A 27,926-nucleotide genomic window follows, 5' to 3' on the forward strand; every position below is an offset into this window, starting at 1 on the left:
GAACTTCGTGGCCCATGCGCAGAAGTCGGTATTTTGTGGAAGAGCTGGTATTTTGTGGAAGAGCCACACTCAAGGGGCCAAAGAGCCGCATGTGGCTCGCGAGCCGCAGTTTGCCGACCACTGATCTAGGACTTCACGAATGGAGGTTTGTGGGGCTTTTCCCTCTCAGTTTCCTCATGGGGGCACTTCCGATAGTTGGCACCAGCAGCATGTCAGCTGCAGGGAGCAAATGGTGTGAGAGAAGAGATTCCAGGTCTTCTTTGGCTACGGTTGATTCCTTATTTCCTCTCCTTTCCCACTTTGGGAGCATTTGTTGCTGTCTGGAGGGCCGGGCAGTGCCAAGACCACAATAAACAGCTTGTCCAGTACACACAAGCTCTTTGGACCCTGAAATGTCAGCTGGCCAACTGGCTCACAGCTAGACCCTGCTGTGTGCCTTTTGCATCCGGCCCTGACAATGCCACTCAACACTTGTAGAACCATATGTCATAGCAACAAGCCTGGGAGTAGGAGCCCCACAGTGACCTGGACTTAGCTCTGGGATGCCAAGCTTAAGGGCTTCACTTAGGGCCCCTGGCAAAAAAAATGCCTTAGGGAACCAGTTCTGCAGGTCTCAGACCAACAAAATGGCCTTCCCTCCCCCTTGCCCACCCAGGCCAGACAGCCAGATTCCCTATGCCCCATATAGCTGAACTACCGACTGGTGTTGGACAGAAACATCTTGCCCAGTGAAACCTAATGGGGTGCAGGGCACATGCCTCCAGAGGGTACAGACAGAGCACAAAGGGCAAAAGAAGAGGGGGAGAGGTGGTGGGGTTTGGTGACAAGAGTGCCAGGCCAGGATCCAGGAAACCTGGGCTCCATTCCCAGGCCCTGCCACCAACTCCCTTGGCGTCCTTGAGCAAGATCACCCAGAGGGCAGGGTTGGGGGAGCAGGCATAGTGCCAAGACCTTGCCTAGGAAAAGAAGAGCTGCAAAATCTAGTTCATGCCTTCAGGAGGTGGGGATGTAGTGTTTAACCACAAACACTTTCTACTGAAGAGCTACCTTGTTGCTTTTAAATACCTGCTGTGAGGGCTGAGGGCAGAGGTCACAGTTGTGCCTTAGCTGGGGAAGGCCCTGTGATTGTCTTCACTTCAGCCTCTTATGGCCACCCAGGACAACTTCTCTGGGGTGTGATGTTTGTCCCTATTCATAAAAGGTTGTATGGAGGAAGCATCTCTCAGCTCACCACCATAGGCAGCCATACCTCAGTATCCCTAATGTTCAGAGACCCACACCAAAACCCTCACTTACTCTCAGGACCTGCCTTCATATCTCATCCCTGAGTGTCCTCTCTCTGGTAGCAACAAATCAGCTGTTTCTGCCCTACAAGCTCGATGAGGACTCATGAGGTTCAACAGTCTTCAATAGCACAAAACACAGTTGATAGAAGCTACCAGTGTCTGACACAGAGTAACTGCTCAATAGATATTTGTTCAAATAAATCCGGGCTGGAATAAATTCACAATACTTGCATATAAAAGACTGCATTTAATGGTAGAAACATTAGTGCCTACAGTAGGACCAGTTCAGGGGCAGGAGGAAGGAGCCTGTTTGTGACTCTGCAAAAAACAGCATAGGAGCCACCACCTTCTGTATGCTTGGAGGGAAGGTAGGATACACCCACTGAGGGTGGGGGAAGGATGTCTGGGAAAAGGGCCAACATACACTTCAGTCTGAGGGCCTCAGACGCTTCCCAGCACAGGAAGGCCCCATGGTGGTGTCTAATTGGCTTTCTAGTTTTTCTATTAGGTAGTGAAGGCCCTGTGACAAAGCTAGGGTAGGGCTGAGCTTCCAGAATCTCTCCTGGAGTTTTTGGGTGGCTTCTAGTTAGTCCCAATCAGGTGCCAGTTGAGAGAGAGGGCCTTGAATCTGATTAGCTTTGCCTGAAGGAGCCAGGAGGGCCTTGGCCCGGGTCTTCCTAAATCACGCATATCTCAATGTGCCCTCTCTCCCCCTTTGGTTCAGGGGCTCTGGGAACTGCGGTCTAGCCTTTGCAGTGTCACTTGCCAGATTCCTGTGCTGTCTATGCCTTCACAGCGGGGTGGGTGAGAAAGAGTGGCCCAGGAGGACAAAACAAACAGAGGAAAGGTCTTTGGGTCTGTTGATGTTATAAGTGCTATTGATTTTACACGATTTTTCCATTGGGAGGACAGTGAGCTGACCTGGTTTTACAGCTGGCTCGGGCTTTGACGCCACTAGGCCATGAACTGAGAATCCAAGAGGCTATGGCTTTATCTCAACACATACTTGATAGTCACCACTCCCAGCAAGGCCAGGCAGGGACCTCCCAGGGTAGAACATGGGAGGATGTGGGTGGTATAGGCCTCTGTTCTTTCCACATTTTCCTAGGGATACTGTATGACCCCGGGCCCAAGCACTCTCAGATCTCGCTGAACCTGGACGGTGCCGGGGGAGGTGGGGGTTGGGGGCTTTTCAAGCAAGAAGGCTCTAGACATCAAGCTCAGACAGGAAGAAGATGGTTGAAAGAGCACTGAACTATGAGTTGGTGACTTGGGCTCGTATCCCAGCTGGGCCACTAATTAGCTGTCTGATTTCAAGCAAATGACTTCCCTTCTTCTTGTCTCAGTTTTCTCATGTTAAGTGATCGGTAGAACTAAATAATCTCTGAGGTCCCTTCCAGCAGATTTGTAAAAAATGTGGAAGTTAGGAAGGTGGCGAAGGATATAAAGAATAGAGGAAGAAACAAGAATGTAACATTCCAGTTCAGTGCAGAAGTGGGAAAATGGGAGAGAAAGAGGTGTGCTGCATCATGGTGGAGTGGAAGTGCCCGGAGGCCTAGATCATGTTCCCAATTCTCCCATTAACGAGCTACCTGACCTTAGGCAGGTAATTTCCCCTTTTTGTACCTCATTCAAGTGGGAAGAATGAGTTAGCTTTTTGCCCCACTCCCACCCCCTGACTATTTTCTTGTTGGGAAACCTAGGTATGTACACACATGGGAATAGATTTCAGTGCTCAGTGGTGTGACACCAACAATAGGTGCATTTGGAGAAGGGGCAGGTGATGGTGGCTGCTAGGTAAGACCTTACCTAAAGGTCAAGGGACGATAGTAAAGAGGAGCAGCAGTCCCAGAATTAGACAGACCTGGATGGAATTATTAGCTCTGGCCCTGCCTGGTTATGTAACACAGGGCAAGTCATTTGTTCTATCCAACTTATAGTTTCCTTACTCACAATTAAAAAGTAGAGAATTGAACTAGTTGATCCCCAAGGTTCCTACCATCTCCGTGATTATGTGGGAAACGAAATGCAACAAAAAAGAGGCCAGAAGATGCCAAGTAGGCTAAAGGGAAGAATTTCGCATTCAAGGAGGAAGCCAGCCAGTGTGGATCAGACAAGTTTGCCAGGAGAAAAGAAGGGTGGTGTTCCCAGAGTAACAGTGGGCTGAGGGTGGGTGGCGCAGTAGTGGTGAAGGAGAGGAAGGAGAAGGGGAAAGAAAAGGCAAGGTCGTTTCAGAGAATTGATTGAAAGGGACACAAAAGCATGTTTGATGTAAGAGATCTTGGTTGGAGGGCCTGCCGATAGGAGCCACTGCCTCTTCAGTGGGTCTCAGACAAGATGCTGAGGGTGGTAGTGAGTGCTACAGCAGCCTCACCAAAAGCTAAGCCGGGAGTGGAGGGTGGGGAGCTGGAACACTTTTCAATTGGCAGGTATTCCACAGAGGAGAGGGTGGTCAGGAGCCCATCCTTAAGTATTTGATACTCTTGGATTTTATACATCACTGATCCCTGCCCATACCCTGAGATTGAGTTTGGGAAGATGTGGAAACTGAGGCCCTAAGAGAGGGGATTCAACCTGCCTAGAGTCACATAACAATTTCATGGCAGGACCAGGAGTGAGATTTGGTCTCTCTCCTGATTCAGAGCCCAGTTCTTTTGGTTACCACTTCCCCCTCCATTGTATGCTCTTAAGCAAATCCCTGGTTGGAATTGTTAGCCTCCTGAGGAAAAAAAATAGAGAGAAGAGAAATCAATTCCAAGTAACTGAGGATCTCAGGGTCTCGGGAGGCTGAACCATGCTAGAAGGTGCTGTGAGCCATTTGGCCACAGAGCCCATGTTTGGGGAGAGAGCAGTGAGGACTGGGTAGGGTGAAGAGTGTGGGTTCTGGAGTCAACTTATCCTCGAATCTCAGCTCCAGCTGTGTGACCCTGGGTTGGTCACCAACTCCCTGAGCTTCTATTTTCTCATCTGTCATCTTTAAAGAAAAAGTTACATAGAATTGTGAGAAATAAATGAAATAATGCATGAAAAGTGCTTGGCCCAGTGCCTGGTGCATGATAAACTTTCAATAAGTAGTAGCTGTTATCATTACCATTACCTTTAATGGTTTAACAAATGTGAGAGTTTGTGATCTTTCTTACCAACCTCCCATCCCCACCAAAGACCTACATTCTGCACTGTGAACTTCCCTCTTCCCTTACTTGCCTCAGAATCCTGCCACCACTTCAGTTGCTGAGCCTTGGGTCTCTGAGACCACCTTTGTCACCTCCATTATGGGACCAACTTTCTCAGGTGGCTTCTCCAAAGAGTCCCACTTCCTCTCAACCTGCCTGCTCACATAGGGCCCCAGCAACGGGCAGAGGGAGGGAGACGGATGCCAGAGGCCAACAAAATGAGGCCATGCATTGCCGCCCTGTCACTAGTTCCCTGGCAGGGCCTAGCAAGGTCACCTTTTTCCTCTAATCTCCTTTAGGGAGAGGAGGATTGAAATGAAGCTTTGAGGGAGCTCAGATGAAAGCAAGAGCTTTGCCCCCACAAATTAGGAGAAAGCTTCCCTGCAGTATTTGCCAAGCCAAAAGACATTACAGCCAAGAGGACTACCGTTCCCTAGTATAGGAACAGATCTATTAGAACCATGCTTCCCCAAGGTAGGTGTTATTTTCCAGCCCCTAGGTAAAGCTCATGGGCCCCTAATTCTGGTGAGGAAGTCCTCAGTGAAAATACTCCTGGTTATAGACCTTCGGAAGGAGCTGATTGCTTATGCTGGGAAATTCAGAGTGTCCCAAATTGATCTCAGCCTCATCTCTGGGAGTAAGGTGGGATCATCAGAGAAATTTGGTGGCACTAGGCCAGAGAGGCCCAAAATAACCTTCTAGCATTCAGGTCATGGAGATGAAAGCCCATCCCATTCTCTGGGTTGAGAGGTGAATGAGGATATGGGTGGGAAGAACAGGCAGGTAGACCTGGTGAATCTAGAGGTGGAGCAGGCAACTGCCTATCTGGCAGGATTTCACAGGCTCCAAAGCAGACTCCATCCCCAAATTTCTCCCAGCACAAGTAACCAAACAATGATGTGTTTCTTGAGCACATGCTGGTTATTCCACATTGTGTTCAGCTTCTGTAGCAAATCATTAAGTTCAGTCATTACCACCCTTCCTCCCCCCAGAGTCCTTCCTCTTAAAAGCTTCCATGGGGAGTGGCTAAGGTCAGAGCTGGGAAATCAGGGTCATTTGGCACACCAATGGCCCTGGAGAGTGTATGTGGCAAAAGACCCTTGGATGGTTAAGGAAGGCCTGAGGGTGATAGGATGGGTGAGAGAGGTAGGGTGGGAGATGTTCTTTAAGCAGAGTGGAGGTACACAGGAGACCAAATCTGGCTAAGGGCCAAGCCTTGGAAAGATACAGAGGATTGGAAAAAGGAAGAAGGCAGGCCAAAGGCACATTGGCATTTTTTTTGTAAAGAGGACTCTACCGTGTAACCTGAATGAGTCCTTCAAGCACAGCAGGATGGGGAACATAACAATCCCTGATATTTGTCCCAGACCTTGCCATTTAGATCTCTCTCTCTCTCTCTCTCTCTCTCACACACACACACACACACACACACACAGTCTCTTAATTTTCATAACAGCCCTGTCAAGGTAGATAGGCATATGGTAATTACTCCCATTTGACAAATGAAAAAACTGAGACTCAGAGAGATTGACTTGCCTAATGTCACACAGACAGTTTTAATGGTAGAGATGGAACCAGAACTTTGGTCTCTCAACTCTCAGGGCAATGAGGCCAGAATTGGCCTCAAAACACCAGCTCTTCCACAAAATACCAACTTCTGTGCATGGGCCACAAAGTTTCAATCGCACTGTACATGCACGCCCGCACATGGTATTTTGTGGAAGAGCCACACTCACGGGGCCAAAGAGCTGCATGTGGCTCGCGAGCCACGGTTTGACGACCACGGGCCTAGGGGAGCATCCAGAGTATGGAGATAACCAACTCCATAGTGTTTTCTCAGGAATTCTGGGAAGGACCCCTACCCCAGATATATATCAATCTCTCCTCTCTGGTCACTAATACCTGAAATTGCACTCTTAGAGATTAATTCTTTTGGATAGAAACTGTGGCCACTGTTAAGATGTGGAGGAAAGAGTGGGGACATAGGAAAATATCTCACCACCTGGGAGTGTACCTAGGAGAGGGCCCTGGCTGGAGTAGGATGGAAGCAGTGCTGGCAAACGTTCCCCTTTTGCGTAAGAAGGGGAGACATTTCGTCAGAGTGAATGCTGTGACACTGGGAAGGCGGGGGGGGGGGGGGGGGAATCTGGCCTGAGGCAGGCCTAGGAGTGCTCTAATGGGTGACTGCACCAGGAGTCCTTGGAGGAAAGCTGGGGGAGGACTTCCAGGTAGTGTGGGGGAGGGCGGCTGCAGCTGGTAGACAAGGAAGCAGGTTGGCCTAAGAAGCTGGAATTGTGCAGGGGTGGGCGGGGGTGTGGGAGCTATTCAGGGAGCTGGCCTGGAGCCAGGGGCCAGTCCCAAGGGGGTGAGCTGAGGCTTGAGAGTTCTGGGCCCGATTCCAGCCCCTGACCTTGAGTTACCATGCAACTCGGCACTTTTTCTACCTCAGCCCAGACACCCATCAGGTCTCTTATCTCGACTTCCCCGTTTTATAAAAAACTGTGTAAAAAATTACTCTCTGGACTCCTGATGGACCCTGACCTCCTACAGTCCTTACCACCCCCCATACAGCATCCTTCAAGCCTCTTGGGCCTGGTGGAAACTCTTGCCTGCTGCCTTTAATCCCAGGGGCTGTCCCTCCACAGTGCAGGCTGCCCCTGCATGTGATGGTCCTAAGGGTAAGGGCCTGAAGGCCTCACCGAGCTCAAAGGCACAGCTGTAAATAGGTGCATCTGAGAATATCAAGGCTGGGGTTGTTAGGACTAGCAGCAACCATAGAAGTCACTTTTGCCATTCATTCATTCAATTATTACATTTATTAATATTCCAAGGTTGTTCTAAGTAGCCAGGGGCAAAATCAGGCTAGAACCCAGGTCTCCTGACTATTATTCTAATGCTCTTTCCACCATGTTCTGGAAAGCATACAGCATGAGTATAAGGGCATAGTATTTATCCTCTATGTAGAGCCAGACTTTCCTACAGTCAGAATAGCACCTGGCCTAATTGGCAAGATTTGAAGATCGTTGATAAACAACCTCCACCCTCAGCTTGTTCCCTTCCCACCACCCATACCTAAAATTATACCACTGACTGAAATCTTTGGATTAAAACCCCTGTGGTTTGACAGTAAAACCTCTTAAGCCATTACCTGCCATTTACACAAAAACATTTCTCTGATTTGTCCTTTAGGCCAGGTATGGTTGACTTGGGGGAGGTACACTGTGAGTCACCTCAAAGGGGGCATGGCTGGGAAGGTCAGGGAGCCCTCTAGATAGTAGTGAGGGGCCCATGTTACTCCAGGCAGCAAGAGGGCAGAGGTTCCCTGAGGGGACAGGCAGGAGGAAGGTACCTGAAAAGGAAGCAGGAAGGTTCTGAAGACAGATTCCTACTTCACAGTGTAGTCTTCTGGCCAGCCCTGCACCTACACAGTGATGCTCAGTGACATTTTGTTTCAAAATACGTGTTTACATTTGGTCTTTCCTTATGCTGGATTATACTGAGTCTTTTGTCTCTTCCACAGCCTGGTGACTGAATAGTTTGTACTTAGATTTCTGAGGGCCTTCCCGGAGTCTGGTCAATAGTTGTCCTTAAATAGTCTGCCAGTCCCTGAATTGAAATGCAGTTCTGTCCCATCTTGGCATGCTAGAAGGCGCTCCCCCCGCTCCAGGAAATTGCAATGGAAATCCTTTAGTCAATGGAAAGAATAGCCCCCATTGCAGGGCTTCCCTGCCTGACCCTGATAAGGGCCTGTTTCCAATTCCCCTGCAGGTATGACGAAGGGAGTTCAGTGGGAAGAGACATTCGTGCCTAGAATGCAGTCCTACCTGGAAATCTCAAAACCAAGTGAAATGAAAAAAATAGATATATAAGTGCAATGCCCAGCTAGAAACTGCCAGGAACTTTGGAATCAGACACCAAAGGTTCACATCTGGCCTCTGCCTCTTACTAACAGGGTGACCCTAGACAACTCACTTAACTTCTCTGAGCCTCAGTTTCTCCATCTTAAAAATGGACCTAATGATAACATGATACCCAACTCCTACTCTCAGCTATGCAACTGTTGATGAGGTTCAAAATGCTAATGGATATAATGCTCTTGGCACAGTGCCTGCTCAGTAATCAGTATATGGGAGCTACTGATATTATTATTATTATTGGGACCAGATGTGGCTTTGAGTTCTCCCAGTGATAGGTCAAGACCAAACAGCAGTCCATCCCAGCACTCTTTTTGCATCGAGGTTTTCATTATGTCAGGTTTGCTTAAAGCAAGGCCCACCTGCAGGGCATTCCCTGCGCTGGTGATTCATGGGAGGGGTGCATGCCACCCACCTATTTTAAGCTGTTCTACATTTTCTTCTCTCTGACATGGACGTGTTTACACAGTGGAGGGCAGTCCCAGTCAAAACAAGATGAAAATACACTGCTGGCTGGGAGCCCTAGGCTAACTGGTTTCAAGTCCTCTCCCAGCTGTCAGTGCCTTACAACAGGGCCATGGGGATGGTGGGGGACTGCCCAGCCCTACTCTCCAGGCTTTCTTCATTGGCCCAGCTCTGCCTTGTGGCAGGCAATTTGCCATCACCTGGTCAAGCTACAGTCGGGTTCCAGGGCACCAAAGTTTCACAAGAGTAAGAAGGAGGAGTGCTGAGAAGCAAGGGCTGTCCTGGCCAGCTCTTGTGTGACTATTGTGCCTGCCACCAGGGCTGCCTGATGCACAGGCAGGGGAGAACTGCCAACAGAGAGTGACGGAAAATGGCCAAAGAAAGCTCCCCCAGCAACAACTCCCCTCTTCTGCCTGGCATTCCCCCCACTCAAACTCATTCCTGTGAGTTAATAGGAGGCTCTTGGTAAAAAAAAAAAAAAAAGACCCTAACAACCACTTATCAGAGTCTTCCTGGGGGTCAAATTCTCACCTATGCCAACTTATAAATGAGTAAGTAGAACTTGAGGAGGAGCCGCCCATTTGATGAAGGAGCAAATTAGAAACCCTGGACACTCAGGCAGTTTGGTTTCTTGACAGAGAGTCCAGGAATATTTTGGCACATTTGCCTGTTCCCTAAAACATAAGACTGCCGGTTAGCTAAGATCCATTGTGAGGCCCCGCCCCAGACAGCACTCCACCAGTCTCTATTTAGTGAGCCTGGGTTACTTCTCCCAGAAGCCCCCCACTATTTAGGCCACACTGAACAGATCATCATGTTTCTTCCCTGAGAAAAAATGAAACAGTTCCCCTTTCAAGAAAGACTTTTCACTTTAACAGGGGTCCTCAAGACTTCAAACCCAAGGGTGACATTAAAGGTGAAACTGTTCTTTATCTTGGTTAGCATCAGTATTTTTAGTCAGGACAGTTTTTTTGTCCCCATGTCCCCCATCGTTCCAGTTATATGGCTGTCACTTGTTTAGAATCAGGCCTGCTGGCCCGAAATCCCTCTTTGATGTTGCTGCCAGCTGAGACTGGACTGCCCTGCTCCTGGGCTTCATCACCCTCCACTGCTCCTCGTGGGTGTCCTGTTCTCAAGTGACCCAGCCCCTCCAGCTAAAGATGGAAACTAAACCAAAGTCTTAGTGTTAGTGGAGAACCAGGAGCATGCGCGCGTGTGGAGACACACACACACACACACACACACACACACACACACACACAGAGATGAATTATCTCTTTTATTGAAGAAGTTGTGCCTTGATTCCAGGTCATTGGTGGCCACTTATTCAATTAAATTGTGTTTGAGTCAGATTTCCCAAGTGTGCTTGATTTTCACTGGTCTTTTGTGTTTTTATTTTTTTTTTATTTTTATTTTTTTCGCTAAAAGTATTACAGAGGGTATTACATAAGTTTCCTTTTTTCCCCCCCACCCTTGACAAGCCCCTGCCCTCCCTTACCCCCCAGTGTCTTATGTCCATTAGTTATGGTTATATGGATGCATACAAGTCCTTCAGTTGATCTCTTACTCCCCTCCCTCCTGTCCCCCAACCCTCCCTGGCCTTCCCACTGCAGTCCGACAATCGGTTTGAGGCAGCTCTGCCACTGTATTTATTATTGTTCAAAAGTTTGTAATGGTCTTAATTATCCATGAAAGAGTGAGATCATGTGGTATTTTTCCTTCATTGACTGGCTTGTTTCACTTAGCATAATGCTCTCCAGTTCCATCCATGCTGTTGCAAATGGTAAGAGTTCCTTCTTTTTTACAGCAGCATAGTATTCCATCGTGTAGATGTACCACAGTTTTCTAATCCATTCATCTACTGATGGGCACTTAGGCTGTTGTCTTTTGTGTTTTTAAATGCAGAGGTGCTCTCAGACAATAACCATCCCCAAATTAAAGTATTAACACAAAGCAAAGTCATGCATTTGTCTATAGTTCTTCCCCAAAGGGACCATTAGCAAAGTTCTAATACATCAAAAATCTTTATTTATTTATTAAGCACGTATTTACCACATTGGGACTGTATGCCAAGCACTGGTCTAAACCCTAAAGGTAAGGTGGTGAAGAAGTTAAGCCCCTGCCCTCACAGAGCTTATATTCTAGTCTAGGAAGCCCATCGATGCTCACTTAAGAGCTTGTGTGCTGCCCCCTTTCAGTTGTGGTCTTATCTGGCTGTGCTTCTGGTACTACTTGAAAGATTAGAGGTCCTGCTGATTACTGACTGCTTGTGCCATTGAAAAGGCTCTCCACCCTGACCAGTTTGGCTCAGTGGATAGAGCGTCGGCCTGTGGACTGAAAGGTCCCAGGTTCAATTCTGGTCAAGGGCATGTACCTTGGTTGCGGGCACATCCCCAGTAGGGAGTGTTCAGGTGGCAGCTGATCGATGTTTCTCTCTCATCGATGTTTCTAACTCTCTATCCCTCTCCCTTCCTCTCTGTAAAAAATCAATAAAATATATTTTTAAAAAAATTCCTTTAAAAAAAAAAAGAAAAGAAAAGGCTCTCCAGACCAAAACCTAATGTATGTCATGGGTCCTAAGTTCAGAGAAGGATTGCTAAGACCTTCAAGAGACTAAATTTAAATGATGATTCCATTTTAACATTAATCCCTCAGAGCATCCCTCCCTGTAAGCAGTATCAATAACTTGTGAAACCATGGAAATTACAAATGGAACTGGACAGAAAGTTAGCAATGCTAGACTTTGAAATAGCACTGATAGGGCTGATCATTTTTTGAACCATTTTGCAAGCAGTGTTTGGGGACCAAGGGACCCTTATTAATCATGAAGCATATAATGTTCATTCAGCCCTCTTGTTCTCCAAAAACTCAGCTATGCTGTCTACACGATGTCTACCAAGTGTGGAAACATAAGCAAATATATATATCATTGTCAAGGATGTTCTCAGCCTGCAAAAATATTATATCTCTATTTTTAGACTTGTGAGTGTCCATAAACATATACACCTTGTATGATGCATATGTTGGGAAGGGAAGCATCATTCCCATTTCATAAATGAGGAGTTGGCAGCTTAGGAGGTTTACAAACCTAAGCATCCCCAAGTTGGTCAATGTGGAAAAAGAACATATTTTCTTTCCACTTGACCAAGTTCATTTATTTATTTGTGGGGGGGGGGTTTGTGTGTGTTTTAAAATAGATTTTTATTGATTTCAGAGAGGAAGGAGAGAGAGAGAGAGAGAGACATTAATGGTGAGAGAGAATCATTGATTGGCTGCCTCCTGCACAACCCCCACTGGGGATCAAGCCTGCCACCTGGGCATGTGCCCTTGACCAGAATCAAACCTGGGACCCTTCAGTCCACAGGATGATGCTCTGTCCACTGAGCCAAATCAGCTAGTGCTTGACCAAGTCCATCTAGAAAGGGTGCTAGAACTGAGTTTCTCAGTGAGTACATCACCCTGATATATGCACTAAGGGAGTCCCTCTCAATTCTTATCTTTACAGGTATACCTCAGAAATATTGTGGGTTCAGTGCCAGACCACCGCAATAAAGCAAATATCACAATAAAGCGAGTCACAAATTTTTTGGTTCTCAGTGAATACAAAAGTTATGTTTATACTATACTGTAGTCATTAAGTGTAGAAGAGCATTATGTCTAAAACAATAATGTATGTACCTTAGTTAAAAATACTTTATTTCTAAAAAATACTAATCATCATCTGAGCCTGTTGGTAAATGGGGCCAATAGACTTGCTCGATGCAGGGTTGCCATAATCCTCTGGTTTGTAAAAATGCAATATCTGTGAAATGCAATAAAACTAGGTATACCTGTACTTTCTATCTAAGGGCTCAGGACCAGCTCCATGGGCCAAGCCCATTACTGCAGCAGTGTATTGTTGGAGAGAGATCACCTAGTGACATAGCAGATGCCTCTGAATTATCTCCCCAGTGTGCTCAGGCCCCAATACTCTAAGACGTCCAAGGATTATCTGTGAAACTCACTTCTTCTCAACTGTTGAGCTAGTAACTGCCTATACTTGGCCATTCCTTAGTTTCCATATTTACTTTAGCTCTTCTGCAATTCTGTCAATAAACTCCACGGTATAATTAGTTTTAGCAAATAACAGGATGTCAGAACTGTTGACCAGGGTTCGTTACTTTGCTGTTAGAGCTCTATCCCAGGACATAGGGGCCAGTGTTCCTCTTATTTTTTAAGGTGTATGTCAGGAAGCCTTTCTCAGGCAGGCTCACCATGCTCTGTTCAGTCTATATACCTTTAAGGCTGCTGTGTCGCCACAGCTCTGCCCATGAAGACCTGGGACCTTCTGTCTTTGCTTGGTGGTACAAAGATTTTTGTAAGTATAATTTTTTAAAAAAATCAGTGCAAATACTTTGAATTTTCCATTTTTGTGCTTTACCCTTATAGTCCTGCCTTCAAAAGAAGTCTACTTGGTAAGGTGGCTTCAGGACTTAACATTCATTTTGTAAAGAGGGGGGGGGGGCTATATTTTAGGTTGGGGCTAAGAATTTTCATGTTTTTGACCCAAAATGTCTTCTCCTTCCAAACCCCACCCCCAACACAGCTTGTCTCAAGGAGCAAGAGAAGAGGTTAAAAGGGTCATTCTGTTCCTGACAGGCAATCAGGAAGTCCAGGCCTTGGGGGAACCTTAGACTTTGTTTATTTAGCCCAAACCTAGCAGACAGTATAAATTAAACATAAAAATAAAATAAAATAACAAAACATAGGCTGGATGCGTACCACAGAACAGTGAATTTCTCTTCTGCTTTCCCCCTGGGAGAGGGGAGTCTGTGAGCAGTGGGCTTCCTAGCCAGGGAGGCACTCATGAGTCATAGGATGGGGTGAGGATGGTAAAGGGGAGGAACACAAGGCATGGATCAGGGTGGGGATGGGCATGTTGGCAAGTCTCTGTAGTCAGCTCCAACAGGCTTCTGAGGGGGAATGAATCACACCCCTCCAATCAGTCTCTGAATGGACCAATGTTTGGTGGGATGCTGACAGCCAAGGGCTGCAGGAGAGCTGGCATTTGTAGAAGGTAGACAAGGCTGGTTAATTGACCAAACTGTGCAGTTGGAGAAAAATCAAACCCATCCCTGTTCTCTCCCTGTACCCGGATTCTTCTTTCTACCCTACCTGTCATGTCTGCCCCCATGTCCCCAACCTCTCAGGCCAAGAGTTCCAATCAACAGCTGTGAAACATCTTAGAAGCAATTTGTTCTTCATAACAGAGAGGCAAATATTGCCAAAGACTGATTTATAAATTAGATCAGGTTTGGATTTTCCTACTAAAAGCAATTCTCATTCATGTTCTGATCAAGTTTTCAGGAGTAATAGGAAAAGAGATGGCTGAACAGATATTAGGCCTGGGATATGCTGAACCCCATCATGGGGCGTTATCCAAAGTGGGTCTTGGTGATTCTCACCTTTAGACCAGTGGTTCCCAAAAGCAGTTCCATGGACTGAGACAGAAGAGCTGCATCTGTATCATCTGAAAATACCCTTCCCTAGCCACAGACCTATTCCACCAAAATTTCTAGGGCTGGAGCCCAGGACATATGTATTTTCCACCAGCTCCACTAGTCAGTCTTAATGTTAAGAAACTCATTTCTTTTTCTCCATAGTCCAGTAGTTTTGTAATCCTGATCGGCCACTGATCACTCTTGAAAGTAATATGATAATTTAGTTCATACTTAAGTGTTTGTAAATAATAGTGGCAGAATGTGGCACTTTCCCAGGGCTTTTTGCATTGGAAAAAACTTTTCTAATTTTTCAAAGTGTAAAGAACTTCATTAGAATCCTGGATGGTGATGTTTGTAGGCACTGTCATAGTCAGGTCAGGCAAACAGCTTGGACTAGGAAGAATTTATCACGGTGCCCTTCAAATCATACTTCTCAGGTAGCCAGTCACATGGCATCTATGGACTGACTCAAGTTAGTAGTCCTCACAAGGAGCCTGTGGGAATCATTTCTTAGGTGTTCACCTGATTCATTGTGCACAAATGGTACTTATTTTTACTTCTCTTTAATTTTAATGTATAGTAGACATCTTTGAAAACTATGGACTGGCAGCACCAGGACTTCCTGTTTAGAAACATCGATGAGAGAGAAAAGTTGGTTCTCCTTGTATCCACCTGACTGCCATGCTTTCCTTAAGACCCTGTCACCTATGACTCCTGCACAGCACACAGGCAGCTCTGGACCTCAGAGAGAGCAGAGGCTATGGCTTTTGATAATCATAGGCTTGTTTAGGGAGTCCTGCTTTGCAATCTTGCCATGCTTGTTGCTTTACTATCCCTTTTGGATCATGGGGAAGCTGGCAACAGGAGAGGGAGAGGCAGAGGCAGAGAGAGAGAGAGAGAGAGAGAGAGAGAGAGAGAGAGAGAGAGAGAGACGATGATTATGCCCTCTGCCTGCCTATCTCTGTGAATTAGAATTTGCAAAAGGCTGAGAGGGTGTTTGCATAAATGTGTGTGTGTGCTTCCGTACTTCTCTTTCTTCCTGATAAGGTGTGTGTATTCCTTGTCAGCAATTCTGAAACTGGCTGAGAGGCCTTCCTTAACCCCTCCCAGCACTTCTTTGAGTTCCCTGGCTCTGTTCCCATGGCTGGGGGGCCCTGCCCAGAGAGGTTTGCCTTGTTTCTCTCCTTTTTGTTCTGGGAGTAGTGTGTCCCCTGCCCTCTCCTGCCATTGCCACCATCTAGACTGCCTTCTCTTCTTCCAGGAAGCCCCAGGTGGGGAGGGGTGTGTGTGGCTGAAGAATCAGGGGGCCTTTGCAATTGCAGAGCCTCTCTTCACAAGTCAGAGTCCCACAACAGAGGATCAAGGAGCTACCTTAAATGAGCCCATGGTGAATAGCTCTTCTGTGAGGTAAGTGAGGGCCTCAGGCATACAATGTGAGAGCCCAGTGAGGCTCATAATGCTTACCCATCATGGCCCAGGAGCTGAGTGCCTGAAAAGGCTAGCATTATTACTGTGGTTTTGTTCCCCAAGGAACCTGTACCACTTCAAAGGTCACTCATTCTATAGTGGGGCCCACAGTGGAGCCAGGTGTACCACCTCAGAGTCCCTGGCCTCTTCATAGGCCCCTAGTCTGCTGGCCTCACATCCCCAACAAGACCCTCCTGGTTCTTGTCTTCCAAGTATTGCCAGTGGCCCAGAGTCCTTCACATACCACTGAAAGTAACCTTGGCAACTGCCAGAAAAAAAATGGTTTAGAATTTTGACTCTTGGGACTGCTCCAATGAGTAGAAGAGACGTAGAGAGGCTCAGATAAGCTAGTGGAAGGCTGGTGCAGACAAGCATGCTGTGGTCATGTTCTTGCTGCTTTCTTTCCCACCCGCTGGGGAAGATGCAATGGGTCAGGATTCCCAGCGGGTGGACCATGATGAGGAGAACTATTTGCCTATTTGAAATTGCTTGCCACTCTGGGAGTGTAAGATGCAACAAGGGTAAGACTGAGAGGAACTGGCAAAAGAAGGAAGGCCAAGAAGGTTGGCAGGTAGAGGTGACCCCCACACTAATCACAGACACCCCCTTCTCAGAAGGAAGGAGCTGGTAACTCAGAGAACAAAGACCTGTGCCTTCTTCCCTTCGTTTACAAATTCTACGGGTTAAGAAATGGAATCAAAGTGGCATTGTTGGCCACAATGTCAGAGGAGCCTTAAGTCCCAGAGCTTTGTGGCTGCTGTGTTATCCCCATCTAGATGGGCACAGGCCAAAAGGCAGGTGGAAAGTAAAAAAAAAAACACAAAAAAAACATGCCCGATTCTGAGAATGAAGTGATGCCCAAGGATGGCAGTGGTGTTGGCCTTCTTATACCCCATGCTACCCTCCTGAGCACTCTCAAGCTCTGGGCTTTGTCCTGAAGCAAACATTTCACTGAGACCTAACAGTAGGGAGACTTTTGAAGTTGCCACAGGCCCAGGGTACTCTGGAAGGAAACACAATTTTTTACTTGTACTACCAGTTTTTTAAAAATTTCGCTGACATGTGCTTGCACTTTGAATAGGCTTTCAAGCAACTTTGAATTGAATTAAATTGAACTGAATTGAATTGAATGATGAAGGCAACTAGTGTGGGAAGCAGAGAGGAGAAAGATATTCCATTTACCAAGGTTAATTTTACAATCTCTTTTTCAGGAATATCTATTTCATACTTGTAGATGGGTGATGGTGAGGGTAGAAAATGAGAAAGGAGAGGGCTTGGAAAAATTGTGGAGGTAAATTTTACCAGCTGCAAGACATAAGAGGAAGGGAGACAGGCATAAATATTGACACAAGGTTCATGAAATTTAAGATCCACTGAGCTAAACTGCACTCCTGGATAACATTGTCAATACCTCCAGTCTTGCTGAGACACCAGGACAAACCGTTCCACCCATAGTTAGTTAGCTACCAAAGTTGGGATGATGAAGGTGATTTGACAAGAGTACTTTTGGATTTCTCTGACTGAGGGTAAGTGGAGTAGAACACCTTGTCAAATGGACTTTGGTTCTGCTTGTCATCCCTAATGTCACTCAGAGATTGTGAAACTCACTGGGATCCTGTCCAGGAGGGAGCTGAAAGGCACAATTCATTGCTCCTGCCATCATTCAGTGCCAGAGTTTGGCCCAAATTGGGTACTAGAGTTGCTTTTCCAAGAGCATGTGTCCATCTCCATGAGGACTCTGCTTGGGCTCCTACCATCGCCTTTAGCATCTGTGTCCGCAACCTCCTCCCCATTTTCTTGTCCCCAAAAGTCGGGATTCTGGGCCATGGCCATGCTGGGATGTTAACATGACCCACAGAGGACAAGGTGATTTCTCTGTCACTTTCTTTTCTTCTTGCTTCCCTCCTTCTGGAGTTTGGGAATTTTCCATGAAGCCAAAGTCACGATGTAAGTGGCAGCGGCTTTCCTGTCTATAGTTTTCCACACTGGAGTGGAAATAGAGGGGAAGAGAGAAGAAAAGAGAGAAGCAAGGACAAATTGAAGGGTGTCATTTCATCCTTCTTATTCCCCCAGCCTCTTCAAAAAAAAAAAGGGACAAGTAAGTAATTAGAAGTAGACAGACTTAAAACAGATCCAGAGACAGAGAAGCATCTATCAGACCATCAAACCTCAGAGGGAAGGTAGGGGAGGGGAGGGGAGGGTGGGGGCAAGGGGGAGAGATCAGCCAAAGGACTTGTATGCATGCATGTAAGCCTAACCAATGGACACAGACACCAGGGGGGTGAGGACATGAGTGGGGGGTGGGGGGCAATGGCGGGATAAGGATACATATGTAATACCTTAATCAATAAAGAAAAAAATTTTAAAAAAAGAAGTAGACAGACCTTCCTCCAGAATGGGCCCCGGAAGGGAGCCTCTGTGGAAGAGTAAATGGGAGGGCTGTTTTGCAGCGGCCCCATGTCCCATTAACTGTTCTAACGCTCCCGTGCTCAATATCTTTTTTTATTTCATTTTCCAGTTCCTAACCCAGTATTTGCTTTGTGGCTTGTCCTGCACCTCTTGCATCGTGTCTTTTTCCACTTCTCCTGACACTAGACCCTGTGTTTTGCTGGCAACATTGCTGAATCTTTGGGTGGAACATTCCCTGTAGAAAATAAGGAAGACTTGCCTATAAATAGTTTCCTTTAGGCTGCGTGGTACACAATGCTTCAAGTGTGACAAAAAGGGAAGTGAGATGTTCCCCCTCATCGCCACCCCAACCCACCGCCCCCACCCTGAGTCTGCTCCCCAACCCTTGGCGGCTTGCTGAGATCCTGCCCACGGGTTCTGCGGTCCAGACTGTCCAGTCTCCATCCCACTGTCCTCTGGGAACCAGAAGTAGGAAGGGCTCTTGTCCTAGAGAGTCTGGCTTTTGAAGTGGAACAGACCAGTGGGAATACTGAGACACTTCTTCCAGCTCAAAGGGGACAAGTTGGCGTGGAGGGCCTCCTGAAATGGAGGAAGTCCTCTCCGTCCTCATTATGCCAACTTCCATCTAGAAGGCTGTCCCTGAGAGAGGGAGGGTCAGCTATATCTGTTTAATTGCAGAATCTCATGGCTGTAGGGCTATAACTGAGAGCCAGCAGAGGACCTGGCTCATAAGCTGAGTGCTCTTGCTGTGCTGGTTCTGGGTCCAGCCTACCTCGTAAATGTAGGGTGGGAGAAAGGGATTTTAGAAACTTTTTACATAAAGATGTTGGGCTGTTGAATTCATAATCAACTATTTCCTGCCTGGGGCCTACCTCAAAGCCCACAGGACACAAGGACTGCTGAGAGCCTCATGGATCAGCACTTGACTCAGAAAAGTTAGATCAGATAATAGATATCTTTCTTATACAGGGCAAGCTTCCACTTACTGCAAAGTCTGACACAGCTATTCTGGGCAGAGGAATTTTCTGGTGTGCTGAGGGTTCAGCAGAAAACCTTTTGGGTTCTTCCTACTTCTCATCCATCCCCCCGCCTTCCCTTGTTTGAAAATCTTTCTACAGGGACACTTATGTCTATGTCTTCCCTTAGCAAGCCCTGGGATCCTGGGATACAGCCACTGCTTGGTAAGGGGGGATTACAAGGAGCCGTCTCACTTGGCTGGTGGCTGGCAAACCAAAGGTGTAGAGGGGATGTGAGATTGGCTGAGTGTGGGCTGAACCTGGGACATCCTTTCAAAGTTGATTTTTAAACTAAGTCCCTGACAATAGCTTGTTTTCTTGTCATTGGCTTCATTCTCTTAAAAGCTGAGCACAGCAGGAATAGAAATAAAGGGAGTTAATTAGGGTGCCAGTTTATGGGGCCCTGGGAACTGGAAGTTAGACTGGATTGTGAAGATTACTCCAAGACACCACACCTTATTTGCGATATTGTATACCCCAGGACTGCATATTCCATTCTGCAAGCCACCTGGTTGGATTAATGTTTTCAATTCCATAGACAGAGAGAGCTTTCTTTGATGGCTGTGTGGCTGCCTTTCAAAATTATGTGGATAAGCACAGCCCTCGTATTTAAAAAAAATTGGACACTTTTGATATTCTTCCTGTCCCCTGATACTGCTCTCTCCTGCCACGAGTGTCAGAAAAGCCGGCTGTGCTCACAGAGCTCAAAGTCAGCCTCTGGAACTCTCTCTAATACTGCTGCTGGAGTCCCAGGGGAACTTCTCCTGCCCCTCACCCTTTCTTACATCTCACCACTTTCCTTGCACCTCCAAACCAACCCCCAGCTACCTGGCATTACTCATTCAACAAACCTATCCCTGCCCCATAAGACAAGTAAGTGTAGTAGGAACAAGGTCAGTAGGTCAGGGCTCTGAAATTTACTAGCTGTGCCATCTTGGACAAGGAAGGTTCTCGGACCCTCATCGCCATAGTTTCTTTTAATTGTAAAATGGTGACAGTGCCTACTCTGCAGGGTTTGTGGCATATCCAGCACAGTGTCTGGCCCATAGACGATGATGCTCAGTTAATAGTAGCTGTTATTATCAGTGGGTCTCAAACTCAGCATATTTTTAATTGAAGTATAATTAATGTACATTTCAAATACAGCCTAGCTAGCAAACTTAATGTCTTTTCTTCTCTCCCCAAACTACCTGGATTTCTCTACCTCCATCTTGATGTAAGGGAGTCCCCACTAAAGGAGCTGTTATTTCTTCTGTCCTATGCCCTGTTCCTGGTGGTGTTGTTTTTTTCCTGCCAACATAGCTTATTTATCTCTCCCTTTTAATCATCTCCCTTGGAATCTTGGGGTAAGTAGCAACAGTTAGTTTAGGGAAGATTTACAAACTGATGAAAAGTCAACTCAGAGACTCTTTCTGGATTAAGAAAGCTCTATGTAGCACAGAAGACAGGCTAATATATCAGAAAATTAATTCCAATATCAATTAAGCTCCTGATTTAAGAGGGTTTTTTCCCTTAGCTAATGTTCTTAATGACATATAAATATAGCCTGGACTTTGTTCTGCCTACTACACAAGGTTCTTAGTGCAAACACCATGATCAGACAGCTTGTGACCTAAATGTAACATAATATCCTGAGATTGGGATTGTCTCCCACCTAAACTGAGGTGAAGAAAAACAGCACCCCTGGCTAGTGTAGTACGTTTGCTTGAATAATTCTGTTTCTAATCCTTTTGCAAACAGAATGGCCCTTGTACACATACTATACCACCAGTGGGGTCCAATGGGAGCCCCACGTCATAGTAAATTATATTGGCTGTTTCGTGACATAACTGCCCTGGCAGCCTGGAGAAAATAAAGGCCTTTAGACTGGGCTTCCCGAGGGGCCTTGACAAGGATGTCAGAGCCAGGCACCTGTTTAGGAGAAATATCCTGAAGCAAATAATAATTACCTTCTTTGCTGATAAGAGAGTCCCAGTATTTTTCCAACAGCAAGATTGCATTAAGGTATTTCCTTGGACCACAGCCTGAATCACAAACTGATACATGAATATTGGCCCTAACCTCAGTCAAACTATTGTATATGTGGTGGAACCCAATGTTCTCCTTATGGCCCTGAGTTGTTGTAAATAATACTCTCAGTTGCATCACCTGTTCTTGTTGTGGCTGGGTTACTCCTTCTGGCTGCAATTCTGTGTGTGCCCACAAGGTGGCCTCGCTTAGGAAAGAGCTGTAGAAAAGGACCTCAAGCCTCTGATGTCTTTTTTTTTTTTTAAGCTTGAGCCTGAAAAGGTGAAAATATAGTTTGATGGAAACATATATACCTCTTGATAGGCAACAAACCTCATTTCCTTGTGACTTGGAATTTGTTTGTGCCTGAAGTACCCTCTAATCCTATGTATGGCTGGACCTATCACAGGTGTTTTCCTGGGATGGTTTATACATATAGTCTTGGTTTGTAGTTTTGCTGTCTTTTCCTGTTTATAGGAAAGTAACAGAATATTGTTTTGAAAAATATGAACATTAAATCATGGGTAATGTTGAATGTTGAATGCAGAATCGGGTGTGGAAACCAAAGAGAAAACGGCTGGCATCTGTGGTCATTCCAGTGCCCACTCCCCTACCATTTCCTCTCACATCCTCTGTCACCCACCTGGCTGCCAGGTGCTCCCTGTACATGTTTCCCTACTCATCTGAGCTCCTGGACACTCTCTCCTCCACACAGGCATATTGGCATGCACAGATTTGCTCAGATGCGTGCACACATCCCATGCATGTCACAGATCTGTGCACGTGTTGGTACACAGACAGGCATATCCAGAGGAGGAGCTGAGTGGGTAGGTGCTAGCGTTGGCGCAAGTCAGCGAGCCCACTGGTTGAGTGAGGGGACATGAGGGTGACAAACTGTGCAAGAGAGAGACTGAGAAGGCAGGCAGTGGGAAGAAGGCAAGGCTCCTCGTGGTTAGGTTGGGTGCCTAGGGAGTGTGGTGTGTGATAGCATTGCAAAGCCATAGGGATATATTGGCTGACCCCTGAAGAAGGATTTTTTAAACCAGCACCGCCCTCTACTGCACGCTATCTACTGTTATGGCATTTGTATTAATTTCTCTAAGAAATCAGTTCCAGTTTGGTTTTTACCGATCTCCAGAGCCCTCTTTGGAGATGCCAGTTGGCACAAGAAAGTGCTGAACTGTTTACAGTCCCAGCCTCAGGTTCAGGGAGCGGATGTGGTTTCACTGGGCCACAAAGCCCCAGTACACAACTCATTTGCATGACTCCTGACGCCATGTGACGCAGCCGGCTCCTCCTATATAAAGAAGCAGGAGCCGAAATATCTCTGAGTCTGGGTTGGACTAGCGGCCGTGGAGTTTGTGACACACTAGGTGACACCCCTCGAGCCACTTCCCTTCAAATCCGGAGCGCTTGCCTGGCTTTAGGTCCTCTCGGCAGCCTTTGCCCCCCTCCTAGTCCCAGGGTCGGACGCCCAGAGTCCAGCCCCCGAGCAGCGCGCCAGCAGCCCCGGCTGACAGCCCAGCCCGCCCAGCTCGCCCCAGCTCCCCGGCAGCCCAGCCATGAACACCGAAATGTATCAGACCCCCATGGAGGTGGCTGTCTACCAGCTGCACAATTTCAACATCTCCTTCTTCTCTTCCCTGCTTGGAGGAGATGTGGTTTCCGTTAAGCTGGATAACAGGTAAACTACTGGCCAAAGCTCCCTAGCGGGCACAGGCGGAACCTAAGCTGAGAGCGGGACCTCTGAGCTAGCGGCGCGCCGCTGGTCCTGGTTCCCCGCGGTGCAGCATCCTGGGAAGGGGCGGGGGTAGGGTACGCGGAGGGGGGTTGTCACTGCCGCGCCGGGATCCGCCTTTGGAGCGTCCCTGCGGCCCCTGCGCCGTGAGAACAGCTGCTGCAGCCCGAGGCTGAGGCAGCCAGAGGCAGAGGGGCGGCGGGCAGGGCTGGGCAGGGGGCTGGCTGTGCGCTGGGCGCTGCTGGGGAGCAGGCCGGAAGCTTCCAAGCCCAGAAGGAATCCCTAGCTAGCTTCGGAGCTCGGTAGGTTTACTTGGGACCTTCTGAGCCAGAGCCGAAAAAGGCCTGCGGCGGGGAACTCCCGGGGTCGCACGCCCCATTGTTTGCCTGTCTCCCAGGCTAGCGAACAGGCCATGCTGGTCCGAGCGCCGCTGCACGCCAGCTCTGGGCGGTGGCGGCGGGGAGCCAGCCTGGGTGGGGAGATGCAGCTTCCTGCAGTGGTCAAGACGGGACCTGGGGACAAAGTGCCTGGAAATTCGGGCCAGGGAGGCGGGACAGAAGAAGGGCTGGGGCAGATGGAGGACTTTGGCCACAGCTACCAGGTACTCAGAGTGGAAGGGAGGTGGTTAACACGGTTGCTTTGCTTTTTGTCTTGACAGTGCCTCTGGAGCCAGCGTGGTGGCCTTAGACAACAAGATTGAGCAGGCCATGGTGAGTGGCATCACTGTGTCATTCCCATCCCCAGACCTAGCTGCTGCTTATGTAACTGGGCATGACTGAGGGGGTGGATGCAAAAGCCATTAGCCGCCTGCTTTCTATCCCCTTGCAGGCCTTAAGTAGAGTCCCATTACGAGGTACCTTTGAGGGCATTTCCAGTCTACCCTCCTTGATGGGCCCCCTCCTTTCTTCCTCTCTCACCCATCCTGGCTCTTGGCAGCAGCCTCTGGCTCCCTTCTAGGCCCATTGCAGGGCAATGAGCTGAAACACTTTGTCTGCATCTCGCATTTGGCAGCAACCAGAGCTCATTGGATGCTGCAGCCGCACTGCAGTGCCTCTGCAGAGCCTGGGCCAGGGTCAGGAGTTGGGAGGGAACAGGAAACAAAGCACCCCACTCCTCACCCCCCCCCCCTTTACCAGGTAGAGGTCATGCTCCACCTCTCAGGGGGTTAAGGCGGTCAGCAGTTAGCAACCACTTAATTGTGCCCTGGAGCCTAATGACACAGTTCCAGGACCCCAGTGCAGTAATCAAATTCAGAGAGGATACAGCAATCAGGTACTTTTCCCCAGGGCAAGTGTCTTGTCACACCAGACTTTTGGACAACTGCAGTTCAGTGTGCTGGGTCATGTGGAGAGAGGAGACTCCAAAATTGCCACTTTTATTGTCTTGGAGAAGATGCATAAAGCAAAAAACAAACAAACAATAACAGTGTGGGGTACATTGAAGGTCCTCCCTGGGATCTAGGCCAGTAGCAGGAACTTATGTGGAAATGGGGATATAGCCAACCACCAGCAACCAGCAGAATTCTCACCCAAAATGCTCCTAAGTGGCCAGCTTTAAAAGTCATTAGAAACTTGCAGGGGGGGGATCCTGTGTAGCTCAAAACTGGGCTCTCAACTCAGGTGTTGCCTTGACCATGCAGCTCTGCTAAGCAAGCATTTAGGTGCTTTGGAGAAGGGTGCAAGAAGAATAGGGCTGCGGAGCCAGCGTGCTGAGGGGTTGCTGAAGGAAGGTTGGAGGTAGGTGGCATAAGAGACAGCATAGGCACCTTGATGGCAAGATGAAAGTGCTGTGGAGGAGCCATGATGGCTAACGAATGGCTTTGTTGTGATTTCCTCTGTGACAGGATCTGGTGAAGAATCATCTGATGTATGCTGTGAGAGAGGAGGTGGAGATCCTGAAGGAGCAGATCCGAGAGCTGGTGGAGAAAAACTCCCAGCTGGAGCGTGAAAACACCCTCTTGAAGACTCTGGCCAGCCCAGAGCAGCTGGAGAAGTTCCAGTCCCGTCTGAGCCCTGAGGAGCCAGCTCCTGAAACCTCACAATCGCCTGAGGCCCCTGATGGTTCTGCAGTGTAAGTGGCTCTGCCCTCAGGGTGGGCAGAGCCACTAAAATTGCTCTACCTAGTTCTTCCCAGTTTGTTTTTGGCTCCCCAAGCGTCATCTCATGTGGAGAACTTTACACCTAGCATAGCTGGTGCCAAGAGATGTCCCAAGGACATGGCCACCTGGGTCCACTCCAGTGACAGACCCCTGTCAAAGAGCAGGTCTTTGGAGGCTGAGTTGCATGGGGCCTCGTCACCCCAAGCCAGTGAGCCTCTAATGCCACCGTGCCCTGGGGGCTCCCAGGGCCCGGGCAACTTTGCTGTGACTGGCAAAGGAGAAAGGTTGTTTGACATGTGATGCCAGTTTGCTCCTGAAAGTATAAGGGGGTCTGCTTTTCATTTCCATGGACATCTTTAACAGCTTCACCTGACAACGACTGTTCCTATGAAGAAGCCACTTGTGTTTGAAGCAGAGGCACCCTCTCTCTTATCCCCTGCCTCGCCAAAGCAGGGCCACAGATGGGAGAGATTGAGCCAAGTCAGCCTTCTGTCGGTTAATATGGTATAATGCATGGCTTTGTTCACAGCCCAGTGTGGGATTACGGCTTTGGGATGACTGCCTACAAAGTTCTGTTTGGTTAGTAATGGCATAGTTTTTCTATATAGCCATACATGCGTATATATACCCATAGGGCTAGATCTATATCTTAGTGTAGTGATGTATACATATACACATACACCTACGTTTTGAAGGGCCTAAACAGCTTTGGGAGTATTGACCAGTTCCTTATCTCTTAAGGCTAATTCTTTGACTGTGTTCATTTACCAAATTGATCCAGTTTGTCCTTTAGGTTAAGTAAGACTAAAAAATAAAAGCAGGGAGTGGGCCAGTCTCTGAATGCGGCCACGGATGCCTTGCTGCTGCAATCCTTGCCGCGTCTGTCCTCTGAAGACGTGTGAGGTCCTCTTTTGAATGCCAAACCCACCATTCACTGGTGCTGACTACATAGAATGGGGTTGAGAAAAGATCAGCTGGGACTTCATGTTGTTATTCAAAAACTTTTTTAAATGTTTGTGGAAAACTTTCAAGTGAAGAAAACAGTTGGCTTGCTGGTGTCCTTTCGTGGACAAGGGATGAACAAGGCAATGGCTTTGATGTGATGGTGCCTAGGTGATGTGCTCAGGGAGCTTGTCTCTAGGAGGTTCTGTGGCAGTGAATACTTTCCACTTTCTGACAACTTATCCTGATGTATGTCTCCAGGATTTGGATTTTGATTTCTCAGATGTAGCTTGAAATTTCAATAAACTTTGCTCTTTTTTTCTAAAAATAAACCTGGTGTCTGAGTATAAATGGAGTGGGTGGTAAAGGCCCCTCGTGGTTGGGAGCACTGTTTCCTGATTGACTAACCATCATGAGTATCCCCTAAATGGCAGGCCTATGATCCTGTGTAACTAACACGATACCCACATTGTATTGAGGAAGCTGAGACTCAGCCAGTTTAAGTGCCTTGCCCAAAGTCACACAGCTGTTATGGGAAATTGGGACTCAACCCCACATCCATCCCTCCCTGCCCTGCTCCTGCTTTCATATAACATCTTCAAAGTGAGTAGCAAGGTGACAACTAACACACAACCTCAGCTAGAGGGGTAACCTGGAGCGAGAATATCTCAAAAAGGCCTAAAAGAAAAGGGAAGGTTATACATGTAAGAAGAAAGGAACCAAATAAACATTAGTGAGCTTCTTCCCTCTTCTGAAAACATCAGGATCATTTAGTGCATTCACCTTAATACCAATCCACATGAGACCCTTGACATTGGCAGAAGAGCTAACAGGACCTTAGAAAAGGAAACAATGCATGTGGTAGCCAAAACCCCATCCTTTCCCCCAAGGAAAGGTGCTCTCAGTCCCTGCTGCTTCACTTGTCTCTGCTGCTTCACTTGTGACTGCTGAAAGTTTGCTCACAACTTACGAGTTGCATGTGCAGGACGAAGTCTAAGGATCCTGACTCCAGCTTCCCTCCTCTGACTCTCTTTGAAGTTCATCCTCACCCATCTCCTTTTCCCCCGCCCCATGTCTCTGGCATTCAGAGTCCTGCCATTTCTCTGATAGCCTTTCAGTGAGCATTTGGTGTCTACCACATCCTCACCAGGACCCTGAGCTGTGTTCTAGGCCCAACATGTTTTCAGCAGAGGCTATCACCCCTATTTGATCGACCCATTCTATCTCAGTGTCCTATAGCATATATACCTATTCCTTTGTCACTTGAAATTGACCACACTCCTTGATTTTCCTGTACCACAAACCTCAAATACCAAGAGGTGTTGGGCCCCTCCTTTTGTGCCAATCATAGCCTAAATATATTCAAAATGTCATGCTTCCTTTGCTATAAAACTCATACATGTTGGCCTGTTCTGTTCTAATCACCAAAACTCTTCTTCAGAACTTTACAAACCCCTGCTTGGTGGCCTCTCAAATCCCAATTTCACCACCTGCTCCTAATCTCTCTGTTCATGATGCTAACTTCGTTGTCTACAATTCGGTCATGGTTTGCAGATTTCATAGCTGCTAAAATGGATACAAACTTTGGACCAGTCAGTCACCCCCAACTTTGACTGGCCTCTACCCAGCCCCCACTAACTCCCAAACCCGTCCTCTTTCAAGATGAGCTGAGGGAGCTTTTGACTCTTTAGCTCCTCTGTAGACTTCCCAAATTCAATTCCTAATCACCAAAACTCTTCTTCAGAACTTTACAAACCCCTGCTTGGTGGCCTCTCAAAAACAAAAGCCAAAATAAAAGCCAAAAGATGAAAAATAATTCAGAAACTGGCCCAGCAAACACACAGCCATCTCTGGTGATCCAGCCCTTCCCTACAAGAAAGGGGAAAAACTTGCCCACAGTCACATAGTGGGAAAGAGAGAACAACTTTGTT

The 27,926-nt window shown here is 47.5% G+C and overlaps 1 protein-coding gene across 7 annotated transcripts in view; it reads left to right on the forward strand.

The window, feature by feature from the left end:
• TSC22D3 (TSC22 domain family member 3) overlaps nucleotides 1–26,327 on the forward strand; it is a 61,763-nt gene extending 35,436 nt beyond the window's left edge. For 5 of the 7 annotated variants that reach the window (XM_014459617.2, XM_006082265.3, XM_006082263.3 and 2 more), the window contains exons 3-4: nucleotides 23,614–23,665; nucleotides 24,799–26,327. In XM_014459617.2, the coding sequence (XP_014315103.1) occupies nucleotides 23,614–23,665; nucleotides 24,799–25,029 (283 nt within the window). In that variant the 3' untranslated portion in view covers nucleotides 25,030–26,327. Of the gene's footprint in view, nucleotides 1–20,284; nucleotides 22,902–23,102; nucleotides 23,258–23,613; nucleotides 23,666–24,798 lie in introns of those variants that run through there. The other 2 variants (XM_006082262.3, XM_006082264.3) reach the window with 2 other exon arrangements.
• Nucleotides 26,328–27,926: the final 1,599 nt, after the last annotated feature.

Source organism: Myotis lucifugus, unplaced genomic scaffold (genome assembly GCF_000147115.1).
Source record: "Myotis lucifugus unplaced genomic scaffold, Myoluc2.0 scaffold_2, whole genome shotgun sequence".
Classification (NCBI taxonomy): Eukaryota; Metazoa; Chordata; class Mammalia; order Chiroptera; family Vespertilionidae; genus Myotis; species Myotis lucifugus.